The sequence below is a fragment of the Festucalex cinctus genome, chromosome 18 (assembly GCF_051991245.1).
Source record: "Festucalex cinctus isolate MCC-2025b chromosome 18, RoL_Fcin_1.0, whole genome shotgun sequence".
In the NCBI taxonomy this organism is placed as follows: Eukaryota; Metazoa; Chordata; class Actinopteri; order Syngnathiformes; family Syngnathidae; genus Festucalex; species Festucalex cinctus.
This window is the reverse complement of record NC_135428.1, coordinates 1,131,698-1,159,674: the sequence shown is the minus strand read 5'-3', so window position 1 is coordinate 1,159,674 and position 27,977 is coordinate 1,131,698. Positions and strand designations below refer to the sequence as shown.

The 27,977-nt window shown below is 40.1% G+C and overlaps 1 protein-coding gene, 1 long non-coding RNA gene and 1 pseudogene across 7 annotated transcripts; 2 read left to right on the top strand and 1 right to left on the bottom strand.

The window, feature by feature from the left end:
- Positions 1-62: 62 nt before the first annotated feature.
- On the bottom strand, positions 63-20,406 carry LOC144006871 (phosphatidylinositol-binding clathrin assembly protein-like; annotated as a pseudogene). The gene is made up of 19 exons (XR_013279958.1): positions 19,651-20,406; positions 14,346-14,488; positions 14,159-14,234; positions 12,472-12,574; positions 11,493-11,586; positions 11,311-11,422; positions 10,084-10,190; positions 7,691-7,733; positions 4,947-5,032; positions 4,191-4,281; positions 3,963-4,093; positions 3,303-3,397; positions 3,117-3,230; positions 3,018-3,048; positions 2,793-2,934; positions 2,688-2,711; positions 2,549-2,605; positions 2,348-2,467; positions 63-1,832 (listed from the first exon to the last, which is right to left on the bottom strand). The product of XR_013279958.1 is annotated as a phosphatidylinositol-binding clathrin assembly protein-like (transcript).
- LOC144006873 (uncharacterized) lies at positions 4,621-19,791 on the top strand. Of its 4 annotated transcripts, none has more exons than XR_013279962.1 (8): positions 4,621-5,048; positions 5,236-5,325; positions 7,459-7,573; positions 8,125-8,210; positions 11,340-11,565; positions 14,288-14,486; positions 16,045-16,160; positions 19,653-19,791. It is a non-coding gene; the product is annotated as an uncharacterized LOC144006873 (long non-coding RNA). The 4 variants fall into 4 exon arrangements; XR_013279959.1 differs by having other exon boundaries at positions 7,456-7,573; XR_013279960.1 differs by having other exon boundaries at positions 7,456-7,573; positions 11,340-11,589.
- Positions 20,407-21,101: 695 nt separating the features above from the next.
- LOC144006872 (sorting nexin-12) lies at positions 21,102-27,537 on the top strand. Of its 2 annotated transcripts, XM_077505991.1 has the most exons (5): positions 21,102-21,871; positions 22,767-22,862; positions 22,931-23,055; positions 24,316-24,406; positions 24,787-27,537. In XM_077505991.1, exons 1-5 carry the CDS (start codon positions 21,707-21,709, stop codon positions 24,790-24,792), a joined length of 483 nt encoding a protein of 160 aa, XP_077362117.1. In that variant the 5' UTR covers positions 21,102-21,706; the 3' UTR covers positions 24,793-27,537. The 2 variants fall into 2 exon arrangements, with proteins under 2 accessions (XP_077362117.1, XP_077362116.1); XM_077505990.1 differs by lacking the exon at positions 24,787-27,537 and having other exon boundaries at positions 21,115-21,871; positions 24,316-24,737.
- The last annotated feature ends 440 nt before the right edge of the window (positions 27,538-27,977 follow it).

The following is a 27,977-nucleotide window of genomic DNA, read 5'->3' as shown; positions in this document are numbered from 1 at the left end:
ACAACCGCTGATCAATTATTGCCCCGTTCGACTGTACTGTACATCCCAGCAATGAGTTTTAGTTGTTTTTTTTTTGTGCAGTCAAAAGATTTTGTGCTATAAAGCCGATCACTCGCGACCTCGTTCACATTTAACGTCTCATTAAAGCCTCATCTCAGGCTGTCCAAACTCATCTACCAGTGAGGGCCTCCTGATCCACAGACGTTAGACGTGTCTCACTGACCTTTAGACGTCCTGCGCATAAATGTTAATGCTACGCTAACAAGCGTAGTCTTCCACACTACGCTAATTACCCTTGTGCCATTTTCCGACCGTGTTTCCTTCTTCTTTCTTAGTATCATTAGGGACATCATTACATACCCTTGGGGGGCTTTTGACCTTTTCGGATTGGAGACCGTCTAACTGTCTCTCAGTGCATTCGTCGATTATATTTAAAAACAAAAACATTACTGTACACAATCCTGATGCGGACATGAGCGGTACGACAAGACATGATTTTTGCATGATATTGCACAGCCGCAGAGCAGAAAATAAAAAAAATAATGCTCTTCTGGCATTTCGGGACACTCGCCCACAAAGCGGTCCCGGGGTACGACCCCGGAAGGGGTCACCTTCGGGGCATTTGAGGGGAGTCAACCCCGGGAAAGGGTCGCACCCTCTGCCGGGTGGGGAGTTTGGGGACCTTTGCGTATTTTCCCCAAGACGCCCGTCCTTATCAGTACCGGGAGTTTCCAAAATTTACAAACTTGATGTTTTTTGGGTTCGGGTGCCCCAAATAGCCCGGCCCGATCAGTACGTGAGGGTCCAGATCGACAAACGTTAGACGTGTGTCTCATTGACTTTTAGACGTCCTCTGCATACTTTTTGTCCTTTTTCTTCCTAGGACATCATTACATACCCTTGGTGGGCCTTTGACCAGTTTGGATGGGCGACCGTTAAACGAACGCCCAGTGCATTTTGTCTACATACAAACACTGTTACTGTTCATAACGGGTACGACACCACAAATGGGTTCTGCATGATATTGCACTGCCATGGGGAGGTGGGAACAAAAAGCAAGTAGTAAAAGCGCTTCGATTACATCAATATTTGCAATTCCTGGGTGTGGCTCAGTACGTTTTTGTCAGTAGTTCCAGTGCAGTTGGCGAACACGGTCCTAACATCAGGAACCAAAAGAGAACACACACACACGCGCGCGCACAAGCATATCCCTCCCACTCCCGACACCAAGTTAGTCTAATGTGTAGTTGGCAAACGAGAACAAATTCGGCTACAAAACATTAATGATGCGGAACACCGACATGTAAAAACGCATACAAAAATCTGACGATATCCGACATCAGGTTGATGGTTTGACCAATCAGTACAAGACGCTAAAAACCTCTTGCACGGACACACGCATACAGACACACACACACGCACACCCTTGGCAAAGTTCACATGGAGTAAAGTGCCAGCACACGATCCAGTTTCTTGAACTCCAGGACAGGGAGGGTTGAAATTGGAGGTCTAACCGGTTCAGGAAAATCGGGTCAGGATGTGGTAAATGAGGTGCTTCAGTGGTCGTAGCGTCATCACAGGTCGTTTTCGGCAAATCAAATGGTGTGAGTGGAACATCGGTACTGAGCTTCTGGCGGTTTTGATTTTTTTTTACGGTGGGGGCACCGGATGGGATGCAAGGATATCCGAGGAGGGCCGAGTGTTGCTTCTTTCCCCTCCCTCTTTGTCCCCACTTCTCTTCTTCCGCCATCCTTCTGTTGTCTTCACTCTTCCTCTGTGGCGCTCTCGGCTCTGCTGCCATGGTTACAGCATCATCTCTACATGAAGTGCATCTGCAGACAAAGGACGGAGATGCCAGTTCATCAACACCTCATGAAATGTTCAGGCATCGATTGACAGGACTGCTTTTTTTCCATCAATGGCTGAATAAAAGCAGCCTCGAGCTTATTTAACAGTGTTGTAGTTGCATTGCTGTTGGTTTGTCGGCAGGATGAGCAAAAACTAAATATGTAGAAATATTGTCAAGAGGTGGACTTTGTAGGATTTTGTTGCAAAACTAGGATATATTGGCGGATGTCAGTATTTGCCAACTGTGGGCCTTCGGAAGCATCTGCGATTGGCGGCCAACCAGTCCGGGGTCTACTTTGCCTTTTGCCCAAGTCAGCTGACATGGTTAGAAGGTGTACAACTCACCTACGACCCTAATAAGAATAAGCGGGATTCATTCGTGGACTGTGTCCAAGGGAAGCCAAACTACTCTTGAACACGCAAGCACGGGGAGAGACCTGAACTGAGAACCTTACGATTGTGAGGTACATTGACAACTGGGTGTGTCACTGTTCAGTACCTGCGTCCCCGGGATGGGTCCGAAAGGATTGGTGGGTCTCAGGACCGGCTGGTTGTACATAACAGGCTGCGGGGGCATCATGGGAACACCCCCCATCTGATGGCTCATCTGAGGGGGGAGCTGTTGAGAGAGTGGCCAGGGTGAGGTGGAAAAAAGGTTAAAAGTAGATCATGTCTGATTGATTTTTTTTTTTTCCTTTACCATTCCATAGACAGGCACTTGGGGGGTCGTCATAGGAAAAGCTACTGGAGCTGGAGCCTGGAGGGAAAGGACATTGATCCCCACTAAATCTCGTAATATAAAGGCAGATACATAAGCTGGAATGCCAAAGTGTACTTACATAGCCGGTGTAGATCACCCCATTCTTTGGAGAGAGAAAAAGACAACATACAGTTTTATTGTCCCCATCAATTTTTCAAAGGTAAACCAAGCCTTTCTGTGTTACCATCTGAGGGACGGGCATAGGAGCTGGGGCCATGGGATGGGGCGAGTGAGTCCAGTTTGTGCTGGTGCACACAGTTTTTGTCTGCCAGCCGCTCCCCCCTGTCGGCTTCTTCTCCACCAGCTGACTCCACTGCAGCTCAGGCCTGACGCGCACACACACATGCACTTAAGAATCCTGCGGATGATTAAAAGCAGCCAGTTGGCCCAGTTTTTAACGCCACCTCACCTTTTGGCTTGCGTCCCCCCAAACTGCAAGTCTAAGAGAAGTCAAGCAAATTAGCTCCAAGTAAGCAGCCGCCACGCAAAGTCATTAGCGAATACTCACTCCCGACGAGGTTGGCTAAAGAAGAGTCCAAATCGTTGGGGAGCATCTTGCCAGAGTGCAGCGGAGCTCCGGGGTTGTGAATGTGAGCGGGCGGGGCCGGCTTCAGCAAGTCACCTAAGGACTCAACGTGGTTGTCATAAGAAGAGGATTGTGTTGGTATTGTCGCACTATGCGTCTGTACTGTACCTCCCCAGGCTGTGTTGTTGGGAACAGTGTGTGTGGTCTGAAGGGGGGCAAAGTGAGGCTGCAGGGTGAACAGCTCGCTGGTCAAGTTTGGCACACTAAAGGAAGGAACAAAGAAAGTGATTACGATGCACAAATTCTTTGCTTCAAAGTACACGGGGTCCTGAGCTTCAACAGGGTACCGTTCCTCGATTCACGGACTGTGGGTTGTCCGAAAGAACAAGATGGCGGATACAAGCGAGAGAATGAAATGAGTTTTCTCTACAGGGTGTTCTGCAGAGATGGGAGATCCCGGTCCAGTCAGTAAAAACTCAGGTTGCCACAGGTTGGCTTGAGCCACAGGTGCTTCTAGTCAACCGGCAAGGTTGTTTACTTACCGGTATTGTAGAAGTACCTGCGGCTAAAGGCAAACTGTGGTAGGGTTTTTACCTTCTGGACCTGGATTTCCCATCTCTGGTGTCCCTTAGAAATAAGGGAAGATGGTTGGGCATCCGCGAGTGCCTAAGACTTGGAACTGCTGCTTTTCCGCATTGAGCGCAATCGTCTGAGGTGACTTGAGCATTTGGTTAAGATGGCTCCTCTAAGCCTACCTTAGTGAGATGGTCTTCTAGGCGCAAATTCTAAATCTGAACAAGAGTTGACCTCCTTCTCATAGGGACTCACTGGTTGACGGCTACAAGGGGCGAGCTGGAGAACAGGTCCGTGGCTCCTCCGCTGCTGTTGGCACTACCCACCGATTGGATGCTGGGCGAAACGTTGGGCGTCTGGATATCAATCATCTTATGAGCGTCGTCCTGCACGTATGAGATGGCCATCAGAGCGATTTGCTAATATTGTGCTCATGCGAGCGGAGCGAGAGAGCTAAACTGTCAAAAGTTGAACGTGTCTCGCCTTGTGTTGCTGCAGTCTGTTGTCCTCTGTCTTGTCGTCCATTCGACTGAGGGAGATCGCGGTGCTGGAGAGCGATGACACCGTGCTGGATCTTACAGTATGGGACAGGAGACACACGGAACAGCGGTGTAGGAATAATTGTAAATATGTTATCATGCACTTGCTGCAGTGAAGATTGCTTTGCTCTGCTCAACACTCACATAACCGAGCTATATGTTATCTTAACAGAAGATGACTCAAGAAGCACAAGAAGCAAAACATCGAACGCAGCAGAATGGTTAGAGCCAGTCTGCTGAGGCCGCCTGTTTTCTGTTAAGAAATGATTGCCAACTTGACCACACATGTACTATGTTTTGCATTTGCATAATTCGGGTTGGAACACGTATGGAACTAGGGGCGTGGAAACCAAATATAAAGAGTGGGTGGGGAGGGGGATTTTTTCAGAATGCAGTAGTGAATCGTATCGGTCAGTTCCGCTCCTCTCTCCTCGCAAGCTTTGAAATGAGTGTTTTATCTCGTTATTACTTGTTGTTTAATAAATGTCAAGCATGTAAACCTGATAAGCGGAATCTGGACTTACAAGTTCAACTCGTCGCTTGACTGAGATTGTAACTCAATTCACTCGGATCTTAAATGATCAGTGAGACCAGCGATGTTATTTTTTGTGTGTGTGAACCCGTCAAGACCGTGAGCATACGATGATTTCGCAGACTTTGAAGCACAAGTCCCGCTCGCGCTTGCGTCTCGCCAGGGTACCTGCTGGCGGTGGAGAGGTCTTTGAGCTTCCGGCCCTCCAGGGAGGCTAAATGTTGCTCCAGAGCCTCCAGGAGCGAGCTGGGAGCCTGCGGAGGGACGGAGGTAAGCGACAAATTTAGAATTTGCAGCAAGGCAGTTTCAAATTGGGAAGTTGTCACTCTTGTCTTATTCCTGCTCATCACACACACACACACACACACACAAAGCAGCAGCAGATCACCCTCCAATTGAAAACAAATCTACTCTGAAGACAACTGATTTTTGTTGTTGTTGTTGTTGCTTTCATCAGGTTTGGTTGTCCGGCATGCACAGATCAGCTCCGTCATGCAGCTCCACAACGATCACACCCTCTGATCCATGCAGACCGCCGGCAAACAAGGTCCTTTATGATCAACACAAGCGCCACAACATCAAGAGTTACCACCTTGGATTCCACTGTCAAATCGAAAATCGAACCGACATACAGTTTTGCTCTTTCACCGGGAAAAGTGCAACAATTTGAGAACACCGGAAACCAAGGAAGTGAACTCCGGAATGAAAAAGTCTGGTGGAAAAAAAACAAAAACGGGTATGCACACTGAGCAGCTAGCCTCCACAAAAAAAAAAAAAAAAATGGCTGCTTGTTTGGACTACATGTGATACCTGTGATCTTTTTCCTCCAGATTTGTTTTCATTTCATCACTTTGAGAACACACACAGACAAACGACAAGCAAAGGAAAAAAAACATCTTGTATACTTATTTTTAACGGGGAAGGGGAAACGACAGTAACGTGAATTCTGGATGTCCTTCTCCAGAGAAAACGCTATGGAAGTTTCAAAGTAAAAAACAAAACGGACACATACAGTATCTAGTGCCGAGTTGAGGCGCGTCGTTGAACAGGCGCGTTTAAGGTCTTCAGAAGCGCTACAAACACGGCAGGCGATGCGCTTCCAAAATTGATCACCTCCCAGTTTGTTGAAAACCGGCGATCGATCAATCCAAAAAAAGAGGTTTGGGCTGTGATATGTAGCGCTGATGAGGACGTTATGCTCGACCGTCCAAGGAATATTTGCAGGAAATCGTACGTTGTTAAGAAAAAAAAAAAAAAAAGAAACCATTCGCTGCTCTCCCCACAGCTAAATGCAAAAAGTGACCAGTTTCACAAATGGACTCACTTGTGTGTCGTTGAAACAGAAAACGTGTCGTCTTTTAATTCATCCGGACGTATCATAAAATCCCGCTGATGGAGAAAAATACACCGTATGGGAAAAAGTATTGACACGCTCGCTGGAATACATTTTAAAGCCAGGAAAATTACTCTTTTGTTTTTCATAATGTTTTAACTTATTGGATTATGGATTATGTGGGAAAAAAGAAACAAAACAAAAAAGTACCGGTATATCAAAATATCACATGATATAAAAAGATTCACTTTTTTATTATTATTATTATTTTATTTTTTAAAGTAAAAAGATCCTATTTTAGAAATGGTCAATTGTACTTGCTCACAATAACAAAAATATATTATTTGTAGTTATTACTGGTAACACAGGCAGCCGGAATTAATGCAAAGTATATTTATCATAACATAAATATACAGTATCCTATAAATAATGTTGTAAAAGAATATTTAGTGAACAATGACTACAAATACTGTAAAACAGTTACTATTGTACCTCAGTCTTGTTTTAGGCCAAATCTTCAACTATTTGCCCCCATTCTTGTGTTTTGGCTGTCAGGCAATTCATATTTTTAATCGTAATTAATATGACTTCGATAGTTAACTCACGATTCATCTCAAGTTTTATATCTGTTTTATTGCACAATGAAATGTACAATAAAATATTTTTTCATACTCTTAACAAAAGTAGAAAAAAACCTAATCGAAATATGACTGCAACTTTTAGTCAGATACAGTAATTTCATAATAATTCATAAAATTGAGTTAAAATGTACTGTACTGTAAAAAACGAGTGTGATATTGATTTGTGTTGAGGTCGTTTTTCTGCCACTAGATAGCATAATTGCATTTGTAAGACATTGGTGACAGCTCTGCGTTTTTGTTTCATCGTTAACGAAGTAACACGTGAAATTCTGCACATTTTTCAAATTGTAAAATACAACTTGGCCCCAGTCTCAACAAACACATGCATTAATATGGCGTTTCTTACTGCTCGAGTTTGACATGGATGTGTCTGCTGTGTTGCGACTGGGGGAAAAAAAAACAAAAAAACGAGTGGCGTTAAAGGAATTTTAAATGCACTTAAACGCACTCATTTTGACAGCCTAGTTTGAACTAAAACTCAACTACCAGCCGAGCTACTATGAAACATATATAGCATTTATTTATTTATTTGCTCGTCTATTTTAACTATGCTCGCTATATGGCTATCGCAATATGTTGTCAATACTTTTGTCCATATGGTACCTTCAAAAACACTTACTTCACACCACAAAGTGACTTTAGCTATCTCGAAAATAATTTGTCCCATGTTGTGTAATTTTTGTTTTTTTGTGCTTCTCTCTAGAAGTGAGTTGAAATGTTCAAAAGGGGGAGCAAAAAAAAAAAACAAAAACAAAAAGGAGACGTGGAAGGAGTCGTGAAGAAGGAGAGATGGCCAACTGCAGTGTGGGCAGGTCTGTAGGGTGAGTAGGGAACGGGAGCGCTTTCCAATCAAGCATTAGGATGGGATCCACTTGGATTTTTTGTTTTTGTTTTGCGACGCTGCTGGATTGGCGGCTTGAGATGAGATGTGGACTGACCTGTGTGAGATCGTGGGCTGTCGCCCTGATCTATCCCAACTTGCTGTTCATCAAAAAAAAAAAAGGGAGGGAGGGAGGGGAAGGGGAGAGGAAGGAGGGAGGGAGGCAAAAAAAAGAAAAAAAGAAAATAGGGATGTAACGATATCCAAACATCACGATGCGATATTATCACGATATTGTGGGGAGGTTGGTGATACAAAAGAAGGTCACAATATCGTCAAAAAATGAGCTCATACTACAAAAAAAGCACACACAATATTGTGTTTTTGTACATTACAGCAATGAAAAATATTTTTTTTAAAAATCTATATTACAGAAGTGTATTATATTCACTTGAAAAAAAACAAGTGTTTTTCTGACTTTTTGGGGGGAAGAGCTTTGTTTTTTTGAGTATTTTTTTTTTTTTTTTAAACTGAATATTTTATATATTTTAGGTGGGAGTAACAAGATGGCCGCCCTGTGACTTCAACAGCTTGCACTGGCATGTATGGGCTATCGGCGCATCCAGTCATATATACAGGTCAGTGGTCTGCAACAAGTCACTTGGAGTTCAGAGGTCAAAAATAAAAATAAAATAAAAAATACTCAGAAAAACAGAAGTTGGTGCTGTTTTTTGGAATATTTTTTTTCCTGTGTTTTGGATTTTTTTTTTTTTTTCCTGGGTTTTTTTTTTTTTAATCTTTTTTTTTTTCTGTGGTTTGGAATATTTTTTTTTCTGTTTTTGGGGGGAATTTTATTTTTCTGTTTTTTGGAATATTTTTTTGCTGTGTTTTGGAATAATATATATATTTTGTTAATTTTTTTTCTCCAGTTTTTCTGATTATTTTTTCCCTGTTTTTTGTTTTGTTTTTTTTATGACAGAAAAAATATTCAGAAAAACAGAAAAATAAAAAAAAGACTAAAAAAAACAAACCCCCCCCCAAAAAAAATTAGTCATAAAAAGTTTTTTTTCCAAGCGAATGCAATACGCTTCCGTATAAAAAAATAAATACATTAATTAATTAATTAATTAATTAATAATTATTTAAATGAAATATCCCTGCGATTGGCTGGCAACCAGTTCAGGGTGTGCCCCGCCTACTGCCCGAAGCCAGCTGGGATAGGTTCCAGCAACCCCCGCGACCCTTGTGAGGAGCAAGCGGTTAAGAAAATGGATGGATGGATATTTAAATGAAATAAGAAATTAATAAATACAATAAATTGAGTTCATCCACATATTGACTCTGTTTACAAGTAGATCTTCATCTGACCATTAGCGTGGATTTGAAACATAGAAGGGCCAAAACATGCCTTGTGAAAATTAAACTGCATTAAAAAACTATCCACCAGAGGGTGCTACAACTGCACAATTTTTTTCTTTTTTTTTGAACAGATGTGCTGCTTTTAATATCATGCCGATGATATATTGTGGCACTTTTAATATCACGATATTGCCGTTATCGTTACATCCCGAGAACCAAACGTCACAAAATGAGGAGTAAAACAAACAGACTGCAGTTGTTGTTTTTTTTGTTTTGAAAGGAGGGTGGGAGGGATAAAGGTGTGAGGAAGAGGAGGAGGAGGAGGAGGAGGGAGAAAGAAGAATCAAACCCGAGCATTCGTTACTCCATGCAGAGGCTGAAACGAAGAGAAGACCACACGGGAGGAAGTGGGGAGGGCGCATGCACACGCCTAACAACACCCATATATATACGCGCACGCACGCACATACATAATACATGTGCACATACAAACTGCTGCAAGGCGAGACAACAGGTCACGTGACATCAACTACTTCAAAACAAAAAACAAAACAAAGAGGAGGGAAGGAAGGAACACGCATACACGCACGTCCCAAGTTGACACGTGATCAAGTCGACGCCAAACCTTTCCCCCCCCCAAAAAAACAAACGGTGAGGAGGCCGTCGAAGCGCCGCCGCGACTTAACTAACCGCTTATTAACGACCACGTTGCCCAAAGAGAAAGACAGAAGGAGAAGGAAAAGGCAAAAAAAAAGTACGATATTGATTTGTGTCGAGGTTATTTTTCTGCCACTAGATGGCATAATTGCATTTATAAGATGCAGGTAATAGCTCAGTTAATTTTTTGTTCTTCTAATCTTTGCACATTTTTTCAAAATTGTCAAATACAACTTGACCACAGTCTCCACGAATATTCATGACTGCGAAATTTGGACGTGTCTGCTGCGTTGCGACTAGAATTCCCCCCCGTACAGGAAGGGGGCGCTCATTAATCGCGCGTTCCAAAAAATTGTGCCGTTAAAGGGACTTTAAATGAATTCAAAATTGCTATCTAAAAAGTCCAATAACTAATGGTGCCCCCTGCAGGACAATCCAGGAAGTCAGAAGAGAACCTTGACGAGAATCATGTCATGGCCCCGCCCCAAACGTTACCTCGGCCACTTTGAGGAACTCTGACAATTTGTTCATCCTGTTGAGGAAGGTCTTGTAGAGCTCCAGCGCTTCTTTGCACTGCTTCTTCTTCATGTCAAAGTACTTCTCTGTGGGGGGAGGGGCACAAGGTCAGCGCTCTCGCGTGATGTCATCAGCACAGGAATGCATAGAAACGTCCTACAATCGCTAATAACTCTTCATAAATCAAATATTTCATTATTAATATTGAAGCACTTACTTGCTAATAATGCACACACACACATTGAGTTCCTCCACACATCACAAGCATGTTTCGTTAAACTTAATCTGACCATTAGCGTGGATTTAAAAAAAAAAAAAGAAAAAGGGCCAAAACATGTCTTGTGAAAATTAAACTGAACTAAAAAAAAAAAAAAGTGACCCGCAGTGACACGCCCCCTTTCAATTCTGCATCTAGCGAGTGCAACATATGCAAACACGAGACAAACAGGAAGTAGATTTGCGGTGAAAGGTTTAAAAAAAAAAAAAAAAAGGATTTTATAGTATATACCATAGTCGACACTTGTTGATATACTGTCGTCGTTGTCAAGTTGTTTTTCATCAAAAAGATGAGAGAATTTTTTTTGTGAAATAGTTTTAAATCCAAAAATGTTTAACATTATCTGCTGACAAAAAAAATTGATGTCCTGAAAAAAAAAAAAAAAAAAAAAAAAAAAAGAAAAGACTGTGCTGACTGAAACTAGACTCAAATATTTACAGTTTTTGTTGACTAAAACTAGACGAATAAAATGTTTTTTGGACTAAAATAAAGACAAAAAATGCTCGATTTCACTTGGAGTTCAAAGGTCCAAAAAAATTACTCTGAAAAACAGAAGTTGGTGCTCTGTTTTTTGGGGGGAAAAAAAAGCCTAAATAATATTCAACCCCCGCCGCCCACCTTGTTTTTCTGAATATTTTTATTCATGACGGAAAAAAATATTCAGTAAAACAGAAAAATAATATTCAGAAAAACATAAAAAAACAAAACAAAAATAGTCAGAAAAAGTAGTTTTTTGGGGGGTTTTCGCAATGCAATTCGCTTCAAATGATTGACAGTTTTTGTTGACTAAAACTAGACGAATAAAATGTTTTCTTGAACGAAAATAAAGATGAAAATGCTGGATTTATAGTCAACAAAATCAAAATGGGAAGGGGTTATGACAAAGTATGATGAAAAACGTTTTTTTTTTTTGCTGTTGTTGTTGTTACCCAACATGCTGATGACGCCCTCGTTGTAGGCGGCGAACAAGCGTATGGAATCTTTGAAGAGCAGCATGAAGGCGGCGTTGATGACGCCGTTGCTCAGCTCGTTGGAGTTGGGCTGCGGGGGCGGCAAACGCAAACGGTGACGACGACGACGACGTCGCCATTTTGTTCTAAACGAGCGCTACCTGGAAATCCAGCAGCGCGTCCAGTTGGTGCTGAATGATGGGCAGCGTCTCGATCAGCTTGTCGGTGCTCATGGTGCGCATCACGCCGTCCGCCCTGGTAACGCACACGCACGCACGCACACACGTTACATTCCAGACAGGCAACGTCGTCGTCGACAATTTTGATGGGGGCGTTCCTGTGTTATGTAAATGAGGCCACTGCTCGCCCCGCCTCCCCTATGCGGCTTTTTGGTTGCCATGACAACTGCAAGCCAGTCGCCCATCCAGCGTCAAAATCATGACTGTAATTTTCACAAGTGGATGCAGCACTTCATCTTCAAGCAGATGATAGTTATTATATTCAAAACTGGGGGTGTCGAATTTAGTGCATTAATTTTCAGTTCCTTTCAAGTTCCTTTGACACCACTTTTTTTTTTCTTTTTTTTTTTTTTAAATGCACGATTAATGGCCGCCCCATACTTGGAAAGTGGTCGAATTCCACTCACAACGTGTCCAAATTGAGCATTAATAAATATAATAATATATTACAAATTTTACAATTTAAAAAAAAATGTAGAGAAAAATTGGATAGCTCTGAATATGAAAAAGAAAAATGGGCGGAGCCGTCACCGATGTCTTACAAAGGCAATTATGCCACCTAGTGGCAGAAAACGACCTTGACACAAATCAATTTCACATTCGTTTTTTTTACAGTGCAGTACATCTTTTTAATCAATTTTATGAATTATTGTGGAATTACTGTATCAAAAAAGATGCAGCCATATTTCTATTTAACATTTTTTTTTCAACGTTTATGTTAGCAAGACTATAAAAACGTAGGGGAAAAAAATATTTGAATTTTATTGTACAATAAAACAGATACAAAATGTGCGATTAATTAATTGTGAGTTAATTCTTGAAGTCAAGATTTTTTTCCCCACTTTGACCTCAACAAGTATGAAAAGTTGGATGATTGCGTTTGCGCGTGAGCGTATATTACCCTCGCTTCATCTTGGTGAAGTCCACCGCGGCGAACCGGAACGACATGACTTTTTCGTTCAGGTAGCGACTGTAGCGGCGGATGAAGGCGGACATGTTGTATCCTGAAGGGGGCGATAGAGGGGAGGGGGGTTAACGTTAGAAAAAACAATACCAAAGTGTTGCACAACCAAATAGCCCTGATTGATTAGGTATTAGGGATGTAACAATATCCAAATATCACGATACCATAATTATTCCGATAATGTTCGGGAGGTTGGCGATACAAAAAAAAAAAAAAAAAAAAAATCATTTATCCTTCCCTCCTTCCTCCCTTTAGTTTTTCCTCTGGTCTCCTGACCTTCTGAACTTCACGACTCTGGCGAGACTGAAATATCGGGTTAAGGTGAAGGGTCATGGGATCTTTATTAGGTTTATTTATGTATTTATTTATTTATTTAGTATATTTTTTTTAGGTGAACTAGTGAGTATAAATTCACACAGATGCACGCACACATTTAAAATAAATAAATAAATAACGCGAGAGCAATATGTTGAATCAGAAAAATTGCTGAATGAACAATTCAGAGCTCTCTTACAATAAAAATAAAAATAATAATAATGAAAACAAAAAAAAGAACGAGATCCCGGATACAAGCGGCCGAAATGAGTTTCCTCCGCAGGGTGTCCGGGCTCTCCCTTAGAGATAGGGTGAGAAGCTCGGTCATCCGGGAGGGACTCAGAGTCGAGCCGCTGCTCCTCCGCGTTGAGAGGAGCCAGCTGAGGTGGCTCGGGCATCTGGTTCGGATGCCTCCTGGACGCCTCCCTGGGGAGGTGTTCCGGGCATGTCCCACTGGCGGGAGACCCCGGGGACGACCCAGGACACGCTGGAGAGACTATGTCTCTCGGCTGGCCTGGGAACGCCTCGGGATCCCGCCGGAGGAGCTGGTTGAAGTGGCTGGGGAGAGGGAAGTCTGGGTTTCCCTCCTGAAGCTGCTGCCCCCGCGACCCGACCCCGGATAAGCGGAAGAAGATGGATGGATGGATGGACAAAAAAAAGGTCCCATTGTAAAAAAAAAAATACATGTAAAAAAAACATTGTGGTTTTGTATATTACAGCAATGAAAAGTATAAAAATATAAATATTATACATATAAAAAATATATAAATATAATACATATATTGAGGGAGTAATACAAGCATTGCAATAAATTGATACATTTTTTTTATTAATAAAATAAATAAATTGCTAATTATTTAAATGAAATAAGAAATTAATAAATTAGGTTCCTCCACATATTAACTCTGTACACAAGTATATTACGTATATCATCTGACTGTTATTGTGGATTTTAAACGTATAAGGGCCAAAACATGCCTTGTGAAAATTAAGCTGCACTAAAAAATTAGCCACCAGAGGGTACTACAACTGCACAAATGGAAATCAACGTGACTTTTTTTTTTTTTTTTTGAACAGATGTGCTGCTTTTAATATCGTGACATAACGACGATATATCGCGGCACTTTTACTATTACGATATTTGCCGGTATCGTTACATCCCTATTCGGTGTGTCCCAATACTTTTGCCCACGCGCTGCATGCAGACTTTATTGAGCAAATTGTTGCATTGCCGGGAAGACGAGACGGGAAGTCATTCAATTGCAAGAGCTGTGCTGAGTGGAAAAAAGGGGGAGGGGTCATAAATCACCTTGTAACGCGGCCTTATCCAGAAAGTTGTTGAGGTTGAAGAGCGAGTTTCTGGAGGCCACGTACTGCATCAGCCTCTGAAGAGGACAACAACAAAAGACACCAGAGTGGGCTCGATTTCTCGTTTCAGGATGCGGATGGACCTGGTAACAAGAAGAAGAAAAAAGCAAAATGGCGTCCCTCCTGACCTCGTTGCCGTACATCATGAGGTGATGCGTGGCCACCAGCGCCTTGAAGACGACGATCCAGCTGTTGCTGGCCGTGCGCTCCAGCAGCGTGTCGGCCAGGTGGGGGATGTTGACGTTGGGCTCGTTGGTGCAGTGGATCAGGTCTAAACAAACACAAAAACAAACACAAAAACAAACAAACAAGAAGCCAGTCAGCCGTGATTTGTTATCATACAAGCGCAAACATGGCTCGTATGCACATGCAGCTCTTCTTGAATCGGAAATAGGACAGCAAGCGTGTACCGTATGTAACATAAATATTGTAACGATAACGGCAATATCGTGATATTAAAACTGACACAATATATCGTTGCCGTTACGTCACGACATTAAAAGCATCACATCTGTTAAAAAAAAGAAAGAAAGAAAGTTGTGTTGATTTGCATTTGTGCAGTTGGAGCACCCTCTGGTGGCTAGTTTTTTTTTTTTTTAGTGTAGTTTAATTTTCACAAGGCATGTTTTGGCCCTTATAATATGGCTGCATATTAATATTATTGAGGATGTTACTTGCTAATACAAACACATCGAGTTCCTCCACATATTGACATTACGTTCATCTGACGATGAGTGTCGATTTTAAACTTAGAAGGGCCAAAACATGCCTTGTGAAAATTAAACTGCACTAAAAAAACAACAACTAGCCACCAGAGAGTGCTACAACTGCACAAATGCAAATCAAACCGACATTTTGAACAGATGCGCTGCTTTAAAATATCGTAATAAAAAATATCGTAAAAAAAATAAAAATAAAAATAATAATAATAAAAAAAATATATCGTGACGTGACGATATATCGTGGCCGGTTTAATATCGCAATATCACGATATTATCGTTACATCCCTAATATACAGCATGCACAGTAAATCATGTGTAGCCTGCCATAGGAATCGGCAAGCGGCCATATTGTCTATTACAACAACAAAGAATCATTGTGAGAAGGTCAAAACGGGACATGCGAAGATTAACGAGTACTTGGAAATGACGTTTACGAGCTTTTACTTCCAGTTAGCCACGACGGAGGAATTAAACGGCTCGCGTGCCAAACTCATCATTTCTGAGGGGAGCTCGCCGACGCGTGCGTCCGTACGGGCTTCAATACGAGATCGACAAGCTAATGATCGTTTAACAACCGTCGAGGTACGGGCGGAGGAATCGAGAGCTGCCGGAACAAAACTCGGCAGCTCTCGATTCTTCCAAGCGCGTCGATAGAAAATCAAGATGGAGAGTTTACGCTCTCAAGTCGAGACACTCCATCGACGTGCCTCCGCGCATCAAGTGAGCAAATGAATCGGCCTGCCATGAATAATTAACCTCATCTTTTTTTTTTTTTTTTTTTGGGACCCGCCCTCCCGCGGAGATGAAAAAGAACAAAACCCGAGCGGACTTCCCGCGTCGCCCTCCCGAGACGTCCGTCAGGCGCGTGGACGCAAACACAAAATGACGGAATGAATGGAAGCCTCATGCTGCTCCTCATTAAAAAAAAACATACATCATGACAATCATAGCAAATATGAGCATTTCCTCGCTGGTCTTAAAAAGGATTTTTTTCCTTCGTTGCCTTGTTAGGTCGATAACATGTTTTAATATTTGTGCAAATCTCATGTGCATGTTCAAGTTGTGATTGTAATGAGTGAAAACTGCGTCTTGTCCCCCAAAATAGGTGCCGCTTGTAATACCAAGACCGACCTGTGAGAGGCAGCATGGTGCTGCAGTGCATCCAGTATGACGCAAAATTTGAAGAAGAAACACAGAAGCTCGGCGAACTTACAAAAATAAGTAAGAAATTGTACATATAAAAAAAAAAGTATGTTAAAAAAAATACATTAAAAAAAATCTGTACAGGAAAAAAATGGACATAAAAAAAATTGTACCTGTAGAAAAGAAAAGGTGTACTAAAAAAATGGACGTAAAAAATATGTTAAAAAAAATGGTATCTGTATAAAAATAAAAGTATAAATTTGTATCTGTAAAAATTATGATTTGTACCTGTAAAAAAACACAGGCAAAAATAATGGAACTGTAAAAAAAAAGAAAATGTGTAAAAATAAGCTCGTAAAAAATTATGTAAAAAAAATGTGCATAAAAAAATGTATGGAAAAAAAATCTACATTAAAAAAAATGTACGTAAAAAATGTACCTGTAGAGAAGAAAATGTGTACTAAAAAAAAAATGTACATAAAAAAATGTATGGAAAAAAAATCTACATTAAAAAAATGTACGTAAAAAATGTACCTGTAGAGAAGAAAATGTGTACTAAAAAAAATGATGTAAAAAAAAGCCCTTGTCAGTAAGTCCACACAAACATCACACAGCAAAGTCAGAACTGAGATGCCGATTTGCTAACTGGTCCATTGTGCTGCCGAGAATTGTGTTTTATTGTTTCAGTATTGGTGGCGATACGGTTTTGTTTTGTTTTGCTCTTGTACATCCATTAAGAACATTAAACGTTGCTCAGAACATTACTTGTACAGTTAATTAAAAAAAAAAAAAAAAAAAAGCGTTCCGCTGCATTGTTTGCACTGGTCTGCAGCAAAGAGAATGTTTTTTTTTTTTTTTTTTTTTTTTGTAATCCCGCTCGACTCGACGCCCGCGTGTTATTTTATTTTCCTCCCCATCGATTCCGTTCCATTTGCCGGCGATTCTTGAGCAGAAGCAAGTCCGCGCCTCGTCTTTATCATCCCGTTTAACGAGCGCGAGCCGACTCGTCTCATCAATTGTTGCTCAAACACACAGACTGCCGACAGTCGTCGTCGTTGGGGGGGGGGGGGGGGGGATCCTTGCTGATCTACGCCGGCCCCCCCTCGTGTCCTTGCCTGACCTTAAAAGCTCGTCGGAGGAGACAACGGCGCAGTTGCGACTTATTAAAGCTTCGGAAAATCCGCAAATGGTCCCGAACGGGTCCGATGGCAAGCTGGTGTCGCCTCTTGCCGGCTCATTGGCTCAGAAAACGTTTTTGGCCGCTGACGAAAGGAAACGAAAGGAAAGGAAACGTCCTCCGAAACGGCTCCTTGTGGCTGCGGTGACGTTCGCCGGCTTGAAGGTGGACGACTTCGCCTTGTTTCGGAAAACCGATCGCGGTCGCCGATGAGCGGCTCCCTCAAACTTTTCCAGTCCAGAAAGAAATCACTTGTAAACTCTCATTCTCACATTTATAGACACGACTGTTTAAACCGATTCTTTAAGCCACTCTGTTGCTAACCAAAACAGCAGCACTTCATTAAAGCATCTTTCAAACGTGGATAAATGCCTCCCCTCGAATTTTCACCTCATCAGGAAAAAAACCAATTGTACTTCCGAGATGTTATCCTGTTGTGAAAAATGGAGCAATTGTGGGACGGTGATACCCTCACGTGTGGGCAAGGAGAGCCACTGTCGCCTTTTAGATTCCTGCTGGTCGTTTCTTGAACGGGACAAACAGTCACTGGCACAAATGCAAAATGATAACGCTGGCAAAGTAGGGATGGAACGATATCCAAAACATCACGATACGATAATTTTGCAAAAAAAAAAGAGCTCATACTAAAAAAAAAAAAAAAAAAAACAATGTGCTTTTCTAATAATTATAATTTCTTGTATTAGCATAGATTTTAAACATACAAGGGCCAAAACATACCTAATGAAAATTAAATGGCATTTTTTTTTAAAAAATAGCCACCAGAGGGTGCTAGAACTGCACACATGGAAATCAACTTGACTTATATTGAACAGATGTGCTGCTTTTAATATCGTGACACGACGACAACGACGACGATATATTGTGGCAATTTTAATATTGCGGTATTGCCGGTGTCGTTACATCCCTACCGTGACCGCGTGCATCAAGCCACGCCCCTTAATTAAAGACACATACATGCTTTCATTACCTGTCTTTTCTTGTTTACATTCTCCTGGGTTTTTTTTTTTTTTTTAGGATACAGTGTAATTTTTTTTGGGAACAGATTCATGAAATTTCAATTCATGTCAATGAGGAAAACTGACTTGCTCTTGCCATTTTTTTTTATTTTTTTTTAGGATTATGATCTATATGCTATACATGTGCGCTCCACCATCACATGTAAAAGTTGTGATTTGTACTTGTAAAAAAGTTTGTACCTGTAAAAAAAAAATTTATATAAAAAAAATTACCGGTAAAAATAATGTAATGGTCAAAAAATAAAATGTGCACAAGAATTGCATGTAAAAAAAAAATACGTGAAAAAAAGTGTTAAAAATAATGCAAACAAAATCTGTACATGAAAAAAATTACCTGTAAAAAAAATGTACTTGTACAAAAGAAACTGTGTACTAAAAAAAGTATGTAAAAAAAAAAATGTACCTGTAGAAAAAAGTATAAATTTGTGTCTGTAAAAGTCGTGATTTGTACCTGTAAGAACAAAAAATTACTAGTAAAGTGTAACTGTAAAAAAATGAATTGTGTATGTGAAAAAAGTTTGTTAAAAAAAATATGCAAAAAATCTGTACATGAAAAATTGTACATAAAAAAAAATATGTAAATTTTTTTTTACCTAAAAGTATAAATCAACTTTTTTAAAAAGATGTGCTGCTTTTAATATCGTGACACGATGACGATTGACGGCGATATATTGTGGCAGTTTTAATATCGCGATATTGCCGGCGTCGTTACATCCTTACTGTGACCACATGCATCAAGCCACGCCCCTTAATTAAAGGCACATACACTCAAATACGACTGAACTGCTTTTTTTGTTTAAATTCTCCTGGGGTTTTTTTTTGTTTAGTTTTTTGTTTTTTTGTGTAGGATACAGTGTAAAATTTTATTTTATTTTATTTTTCTGAACGGATTCATGAAATTTCAATTCATGTCAATGGGGAAAACTGATTTGCTTTTTTTTTTTTTTTTTTGAGGATTTTGATCTTTTTTTTGCTATACCCGTGCGCTCCACCATCACATGCAATCATTTATTGTTTGGCCAAATACAAAAAAAAACGTAATCACACGGATGGCATGAGTAGGAAATTAATGTGCAGACACACATGCATAAATGATAGTAATGCACCAGTGGACAATCAACTTGAACGCGAAGGTAGGCGAGATACATGCACGACTTGATGATGATGATGATGATGATGATGATGACGATGATTGCATTTAAGGCCTCTCGCGTCACATTTTTTTTGTTTGATTGCACGGATGCGACCTCGTCGTTCTTTCGAAGAGACGCACGGAAGGGCGAAAGGCGTCTTTGTGTGCGCGCGCACTCTACTGATGGCATGCGTGTGTTGTGTTGTGTTTTTTTTCACCTACAGTCAAGGTGCTTCTTCTTGGGTCCGCTCACTTCGTGCGTGGTGGCCTTGCAAACGGCTTTGCTGATGGCCGAGCCGCTCATGCTGTGCTGCGCGGCGGCCGCGGCGATCCGCTCCGTCAGCGTCGGCCCGGACATCGTCGAGGAGGAGGAGGAGGAGGAGGAGGAGGAGGTGACGGGGGTGGGCAGGAGGGGGGAGTCGTAGTCGTAGTAGAGGACGATCAAAATGTCTTTAGTGGAAGGGGGGAGGAGGGTGATGCCCTCTGCGAGGATCGAGCGTCTCTGCCCGGGGACGATGACGAGAAGCAGGAGCGACCAGTCATACGTTCGCTTTCCAAAATAGAAAGAAAGAGAGAAAAAAAAAAACTACATTCGCCTTTTATTAGTTCACGGCATCGGGATGCGGAAATGAAAAAAAAAAAAAAAAAAGCTGACATCCGCAACGTACCGAGTGTCCCTGAACGCACCTCGGCCGATGCTGAGGAGAGTGCGAATAAGGAAAAAAAAAGAAAAAAAATCAGCAAACGAACGCAGAATGCTCCATGATTCAAGTGTCGTCCGTCCAAATCGGACATTCGCGTGTCGTCTCTCCACGCATGCGCAACAAACCTTCGCGTTTCTGCAGCACCGCCGCTCTTCTTCTTCTTCTTCTTACAAGAAAAAAAAGAAGCCTGAATTCCTCTATAGAGGTCGCCCCATAGGTTGGGGGTGCGCGTGCGTGCGTGCGTGCGAGCGCGCGCCTCAGTCAGTCAGTCAGTCAGTCAAACTTGTGTGCAAAATGGCAGCGCGATGATGAATCAGGTGACTCGGGAGCAGCTTTCACATTGGGCGAGTCAGGGGGAAGGAAATCTTAAAGCACAAGATAGAAATATTCATTCAATAAATATCAAATTAAAAAAATTCAAGAAAAAAGAAAAAAATATATAAATTATTAAATATTTTAAAAAATGTCCAAAAAGATATAAATATTAATTAAATAAATATAAAATAATAAATGTCCCAAAAAAGCTATAAATATTACTTAAATAAATATTAAAAATGTCCAAAAAAGATCTAAATATTAATTAAATAAATGTTAAAATATGTCCAAAATAAGATGTAAATATTAATTAAATACATGTAAAAAAAATGTCCAAAAGAAGATATAAATATTAATTAAATAAATATAAAATTTAAACAAAAATGTCCAAAAAAGATCTAAATATTAATTAAATAAATATAAAATAAAAAATTTCAAAAAAGGGTAAAAATATTAATTAAATAAATATTAAAAATTTCCCAAAAAAAAGGCATGAACATCATATCCAAATTAGATTCATTTAATCAAATCAAGAAGAAAAAGCGTCATTATACAATAATTTCTAATTTGGAGATATAAATAATCGTTATTTTCGGCGGGTGCCATCTTGGATTTGATGCATACCGGCCACTAGGGGGACACCCAACCTTTTATTCCTTTTTTTTTTTTTTTTTTAATGCTTTATTGAAAATCGAACAATAAAAATTCAGCAGCCAGGGGGCGTATTTGTATGTGCATTTATCATTTAGTCAATCTATTTTGCGGTTATGTTCTTAGTTTTTTTTTTACGTTTTTACAATTTCAGTCCGTACATTTTGTTATTTAATTGACATCTTGAATATTTTTCCTTCCAATTTTTGACGTCAACTGGATCAATTCCAGCCAATCCCGTTGGCAGCCCGATCACATCTGACACCCACACCTGGTCGTCTCCACTGGGGGGGTTGCCCAACCCAACCCAACCCAGCAGGAAAAGACGGCAACAGCAACACGTGCCGTTCTGCTTTCAAGAAGGGTGGGGCGCAGCTCAGCTCAGCTCAGCTCAGCTCACTAGTCAGGGCAGGGCGGCTGTCCCCGGCTGGAGGAGACGCTCAATCGGGCTAGTTCCTTAGCAAAAGAAGGCCGTCAGCCACACGACGCAATTAATTCATGTATCCGCGTGACAGTTGCACACTTTCGGCACAGCATCCACTTTTCAGCCTGACGCCTTCTCGAGCGTGAGAGAGAACCCGACCAAAAAACAAAAATAGTAATAAAAAATGTCCGAGGCTTCGGTTGCCGACACCCGCCGGCTGAATTCCAGGCCCCAAGAGCTGACGGACGCGTACGGGCCACCCAGCAATTTTCTGGAGATTGACGTCTACGATCCGCAGATCGTTGGAGTCGGCCGGCAGCGATACACAACTTATGCGGTTCGGATGCGGGTAAGGTATTGCGGTAAGACCGCTGAAAAGCTTTTTTTGTTTTGTTTTTTTTGTTTTTTTAGCCGATGTACTGCTAACGTCACCGACCGGAAGCAACCGGGCTGCGACGCCGGGAAAGGCGCCTCGTCGTGGAGGGGTAATGACGTAACTCGAGTGCCGGGGATTGTTCGCGGCCTAGTTGGTGTTCGAGCGGGACGAGCGCTTGCGTGTTGTCGTATGAAATATGTATTCATGTTACGTTTAAACTGCAACACCGTCAAACGACTCGCTTCACTTGAGCCACGTCGAGGAAATGTTTTGAGTTAATAACGAGTTTTAGAACGGCAGCGAAATGCGTCTTGTAGCGAACGCTGCTATGCTATGCTATGCTATGCTATGCTATGCTATGCTATGCTAGGCTATGCTAGCCGTAAATTTGCCGTATACGCCGACAAATTTGAATTTCGCGCAGTCTGCGCTTACTTTGACACAACTTTTAATGTTATGTAAATATGTAAGGAGATAAACTGAATAGACACTGCATTAACCTATTATGTTAAAAAAAAAAAGTTGAGCTTGTCCGACTGTCATAGCCGTCAATGAGTTTTACTGGCTGATTCCAAAGAATACAACTTGATTTATACATACAGCAGTAATTATTTATTCAAATATTTGATATACACTCTTGTTAATTCGTGTTTCTCTGTGTTCCTGTTGACTTTTCATGAGGCCAGAAGTATTTCAACATAAACCAAATTGAGCGTTCAACGGATATAGGAAGCCGTTTTTTTTTTTTTTTTTTTTTTTTGCTGCCATTGCATTGTCGAATATTTACGAAGGTCACATGTCTCTCCCTTTTTTTGTGTGTGTGTGCAAGTGGCTGACTTGTTCTGTTCTTGTCCTTGTCTTCACGCAGACCAACCTTCCCATTTTCAAACTGAAGGATTCGTGCGTCACCAGACGATACAGTGACTTTGAGTGGTTAAAGAATGAGCTGGAGAGAGACAGCAAGGTGAGCGAGGCTGATGACACCTAATATCGTTTTTGTTTTTCTTTTATTTATCTTCATTTTTTTTACAGATTGTAGTCCCGCCTCTCCCGGGCAAAGCCCTGAAGAGACAGTTGCCGTTCCGCCACGACGAAGGGCTTTTCGAGGAGTCGTTCATTGAGGAGCGGCGGTCGGGTTTGGAGCTTTTCATCAACAGGTCAATAAATGAAGTTGATTACAGTGCACTCAATGCTCATCTCTGAACAAATGCTGACAGGAGTACCTTGACATCAAAAGGGCCTAAAGGTCAAAAGATGCACGAAAAGTTCTGACCTCTGTTATATGTGATTAGACATTCAGCGGGGTAAATACAAACCAAAACAATTAATTTTTTTTTTAAACATGAGTGACGCCACAACAAGGTTATTTTAATGAACTAAAACTAACAATAAAACTGAAAGTCAAAAAAACAATTTCGTTAACAAAATCAAATAAAAACGAAAAAAGCTTTTAAAAAATGAAAACAAACTGAAACTACATTTTATGTTTAAAAAAAAAAAACTAATTTTAATTATAGCAAAAATGTCCTTTGTTTTAGTCTTTGGTAATTTAATGCATGAATCTATTGGGATGATTTTATGTTTTTAATTTTATTTATTTTTTTCAATAATTTATTTTGATATGAACCGGAATAAGGACGTTTGAAAGTGTGTCACACAGAAGTGATGTCATCTAGCAGCAGCCAATAGAAAAGCACCTTCAGATTACATAACTCTTATGGTGTCTTTTAAATATTGCGCACAAGTAATAGACATTTTTTTTTAAACTAAAACTAATACTGAAACGAACTAAAACTAAACTACATTTATTAAAAAACATTAAATAACAAACTAATACTGAAACTAAAACTCAACTACATTTATTTAAAAAAGTATTAAAAACTAATAGAAATTAGAACTAAACTACATTTATTTAAAAAAATAAACTAAAACCAATACTAATACTGAAACAAACTAAAACTAAATTACATTTATTAAAAATTTATTAAATAACTAAAACTAAAAAAAAAAAACTACCAGAACCACCCTGAAAACTAATTCAAACGAACTAACTTTAAAAAAAACAAACTCAAAACGAAAAAAAATCTAAGTTAAAGTGAAAATTCCCAAACTATAATAACCCTTCACCACACATGAAGTTAAAAAAAAAAAAAAAAAAGTATTCGTGTTTAGTGTACTCGCATCACACGCATATAACGATATCTGGTGCAGTACCACCAAAAGGCACCAAAAGGCAACCAGATTGACGAGTATGTGACAGATGAAGAATCTCCCGAAATTTCAGATCACGTCACTCTTTAAAAAAAAAAAAAAAAAAAAAAAAGATTTTAGCCAACTACCGTTAATTATGTTTTGTAAAACCCCCACAAAATCTGAAATCTGAAATGAAAATGTTTTTTTTGTGTGTGTGTGTGTAGAATTGCAGGTCACCCATTGGCCCAGAACGAGCGCTGTCTGCACATGTTCCTGCAGGAGGCCGAGATCGACCGCAACTACATTCCCGGAAAAGTACGACACTAAGCTTATCTATGTATATATAGAGTGAGGGGCGGGGTGGGTGCTGGGTGGGCGGGGCTTCAATGGACTTGTTCTCTCTCTCTCTCTTGCATCACTATCAAGTTGAAACGTATTTGGGAGCATGTTTGTTCCAGCGTGTGACTCGTCTCTCGTGTGGCACTTTCTTTGTTTTCCAACTACGTTTGTTTTTTGTTTTGTTTTTTTTGCTCTGGCTTTTATGACCAAAAAAATTGCTGCATACATTACATACTTATTGTCATCAAATCACATTTGTAATATACTGTGAATAAAAATAGATTCATGTCAAAAGTAAACAAAGAAAGTTTGTCTCATGCAATTTCTCATCCTCTTCTCTTTGTTTTTTTTTGTAGGTATGAGTGAAGTAAGTTTGCTTTATTTCAAATTCTTTGAGTTTGTCAGATGCATGAGCTTTTTCAATTGAAGCCGACACAAATTCTGATGAGCAAATTGATAACTGCAAAAGGTAAGAGAATTATTGTGCACGCTGACCCGCAATCGGACTTTTTTTTTGTCCGTTTTGTACGTCACTCATTAACCCGAAATCGCTCCTATAACCAATTGTGTCCAAATTAACTGCACTAATCATCATAATAAGTCAGCTGCATGCCAACTTGCACGCTTTTTTGTTGTTTTTACAGTATGTATATGTTGTAATCATGCTGACTAATAATTTTAGATGCTTATTTTTCTTTTTTTGGCATAATATTGACAATTGCTGCATTTTCATTGCAACGATGAACAAAGTCTTCAGTCTCCCTCACAGCATAAGCGGAATTTTTTATTTATTTTTTTTGTCATTCACATGATGTTTTGACACCAATTGGCCGTAGTGTTAATTTTAGCCGCCATTTTTAAATTTTGTCGGTTTTAGTCCAGTTTCAATCATGCCTGTTAGTTTTTTAACCTCAATCACATTATTTTTTTTTTTCTTCAAATCCCGTTTTTATTGAGTCAATTTTTAGTCTACTATAAATTGAGCGTTTTAGTCCAGGAAAATATTTTATTCATCTACTTAGTCAACAAAAACGGTCAACATTTTAGTCTCGTTTTAGTCATTTTTATATATAACACCTTAAAATTTCGCCATCTTTTGGGAATGAATGTTCATCAGGATGTTGCGCAACGTCTTTATTTTTGTCAAATGCTCTTTAATGAAGTGAGCCCAAAACATTTTCCAGCAAAAGATGATTTGTTGTGATTGTCACGGGTTGCCAAATACGATTAGGAACGGTTATTCATTCATTCATTCATTCTTTCATGTGCGCCATTTGCAGTTTGAAATAAAAGACAAATAACGAAGACTTTGTCCAATAAATAATCGTCTTGAATTTCAATTTGCATGTGAATGATTAAATATGGCGGGTGAGTGCTAACAGCATGTTTGTCTATTCAAAAAAAAAAAAAAAGTTGCCGAACTAACGGCTGGATTGACGCCGCAAGGCACCTTTTGGAAGTTTATGGCGACATTAATTAATAAATTGGGGAAAAAAATGTCTTCAGATGGGAATCAAGCCTCTTCCAAATATGGACATGAAATTCACTGATGTCATCATGAAATTAAATGGAAAAAGAATGAAACCGTTTTTTTTTTTTTGTCACACACAAAATTGTGCTGCTCACATTGGCCAGCTGGGGGCAGCATAAGATCCACAGAAGGATGAAGACAGTTCATTGAGAATTCAGATCATCAGTGCGCATAAAGAATTGAATTTATTGGGGGAATGTTTCAGCATTCCCACAATAAATTCACATTTTTATCCTCACTCTTTTACCGAGAAATAACTCCCTCATATTTTTCCCGATTTACACTGTTCAAATTTCAACTTGCTTCAAAAATTCACATCTTCCGGGGTATTTATCATCTGATTCCACATTACTTGCAGTACCCGCATAATTTAATGTTAAAGACCAACTTTTCCCCCCATTCATTTTCAATGAGACTGACATTGAACTTTTTTTTTTTTTTTTATATAGCCTATATAAACTTTCCACACCCACCACTTCCATGCGTACAACTGATCATCAATACCGGCTTGCTGAAACTGCTCAGCGGCGCACTTGGTTCGGTGCGTTGTCCCGGGTTCGAATCCCATTGCAAATATTTCCGTGGCAATTATGCTCAGCGATATAAACGCATAACCAACTGACTATCGTATCAAGGAAATGCATTATGATTTCACTGAAATGATAAAAATGCTCGTTGGCTTTCATCAGATGGCTTTTTTTTTTTAAATTAAAACCATGAATTTGAGCAAGGCACGTTAGCGCAGTCTTTCCAGCAATTGACCGAAGACTGAGAACCCCACTTGGAGCACGTTTTAGTACACTCGATGGTTTGATACCAACTGACTATCAAATCAGGAAATGGATGATTATTTCAATGAGCAGATATTAGCATTCAGCTTTCAGCATTCCCACACAATTTCTCCACAAATTGCGCTTGGTCTATAGTTGATTTGATTGTTTGCCGAATTTCGGACGATCGGATCGATATTGTTCTCATCTCAACACTTGGAATCGCATCATTCATATTTGGACCTGCTGCGTCAATCCAGCCGATAAAGCATTTCTTGTGGATGATTTTGTGCTTTATTGTTATTTGTTTTTTTCCCTCCCCCTGCAAAACAGACGCTTCCATTTATTTGGACATCTTGTCAGATTCAAGTCGGCGGAGGGACCACAGAAGAGAAGAAATCATTTCTTGTCATTAAGTTGTCTGTGAAACACTGATTTTATTTTATTTTTTTCTAGAATGATGATTACTTTCCACCTCAAAGAGAAAAGCATGAAACTGCTTTTTTTGGTCGCTCGTGTGCACTTGACGTCGATAAAAGTCCCCCCAAAAAGTGAAGCAAATATGTAGCATGCGAACAAAAAACAAACAAACTAATTTTCATCTGGAGCACTCACACTTTCCTCACAAATCTTTACGTTTGATACTTTAAGGTTCTTTGTCCTCAATTGGCGTCAACATGATTGTGAAATGTGTTCAGAAAACTCAACGTGTGATCATTCCACTTCCACGGAGGAATTTCCGGTTTTTTTTTTGTTTTGTTTTGTTTTTTCCTGTCCGACTATGAATTAAACTTCCTGCTGCCCGCTGTGGTGTCACGTGTGCAAATGCTTTCACTTTGGGGAATGTGTGCTGGGAGCGCTGACCTGAATATATTCCTGGATGATCGACAATCGGCCTTACACTTCCGCCCGTGCGAGCCGTTGAAGTCACGGGGCGGCCATCTTGTTACTACTCTGGCCAGCAGACTTCTGTCTCAACGATGCCATATACAAGTTTCCTCCTGTACTATAAAAATCATTGAGCATATACTTTATACGTGGATTTAACGCAAGTTGTAAAAAGTCCTCTTGTTGATGTTTAATACATTGAAAACACCATAAATCATGCTGTTGTATACTGTAAATGTATTAGAATTGTATGGCGAGAAATGTTTCTTGGGAGGAGCAATATGACGGCCAGTCTATATGCATACAGTAGGTTATTATATTTTAATATTTTATTTTTTAATTTATTTATATTTGGTGC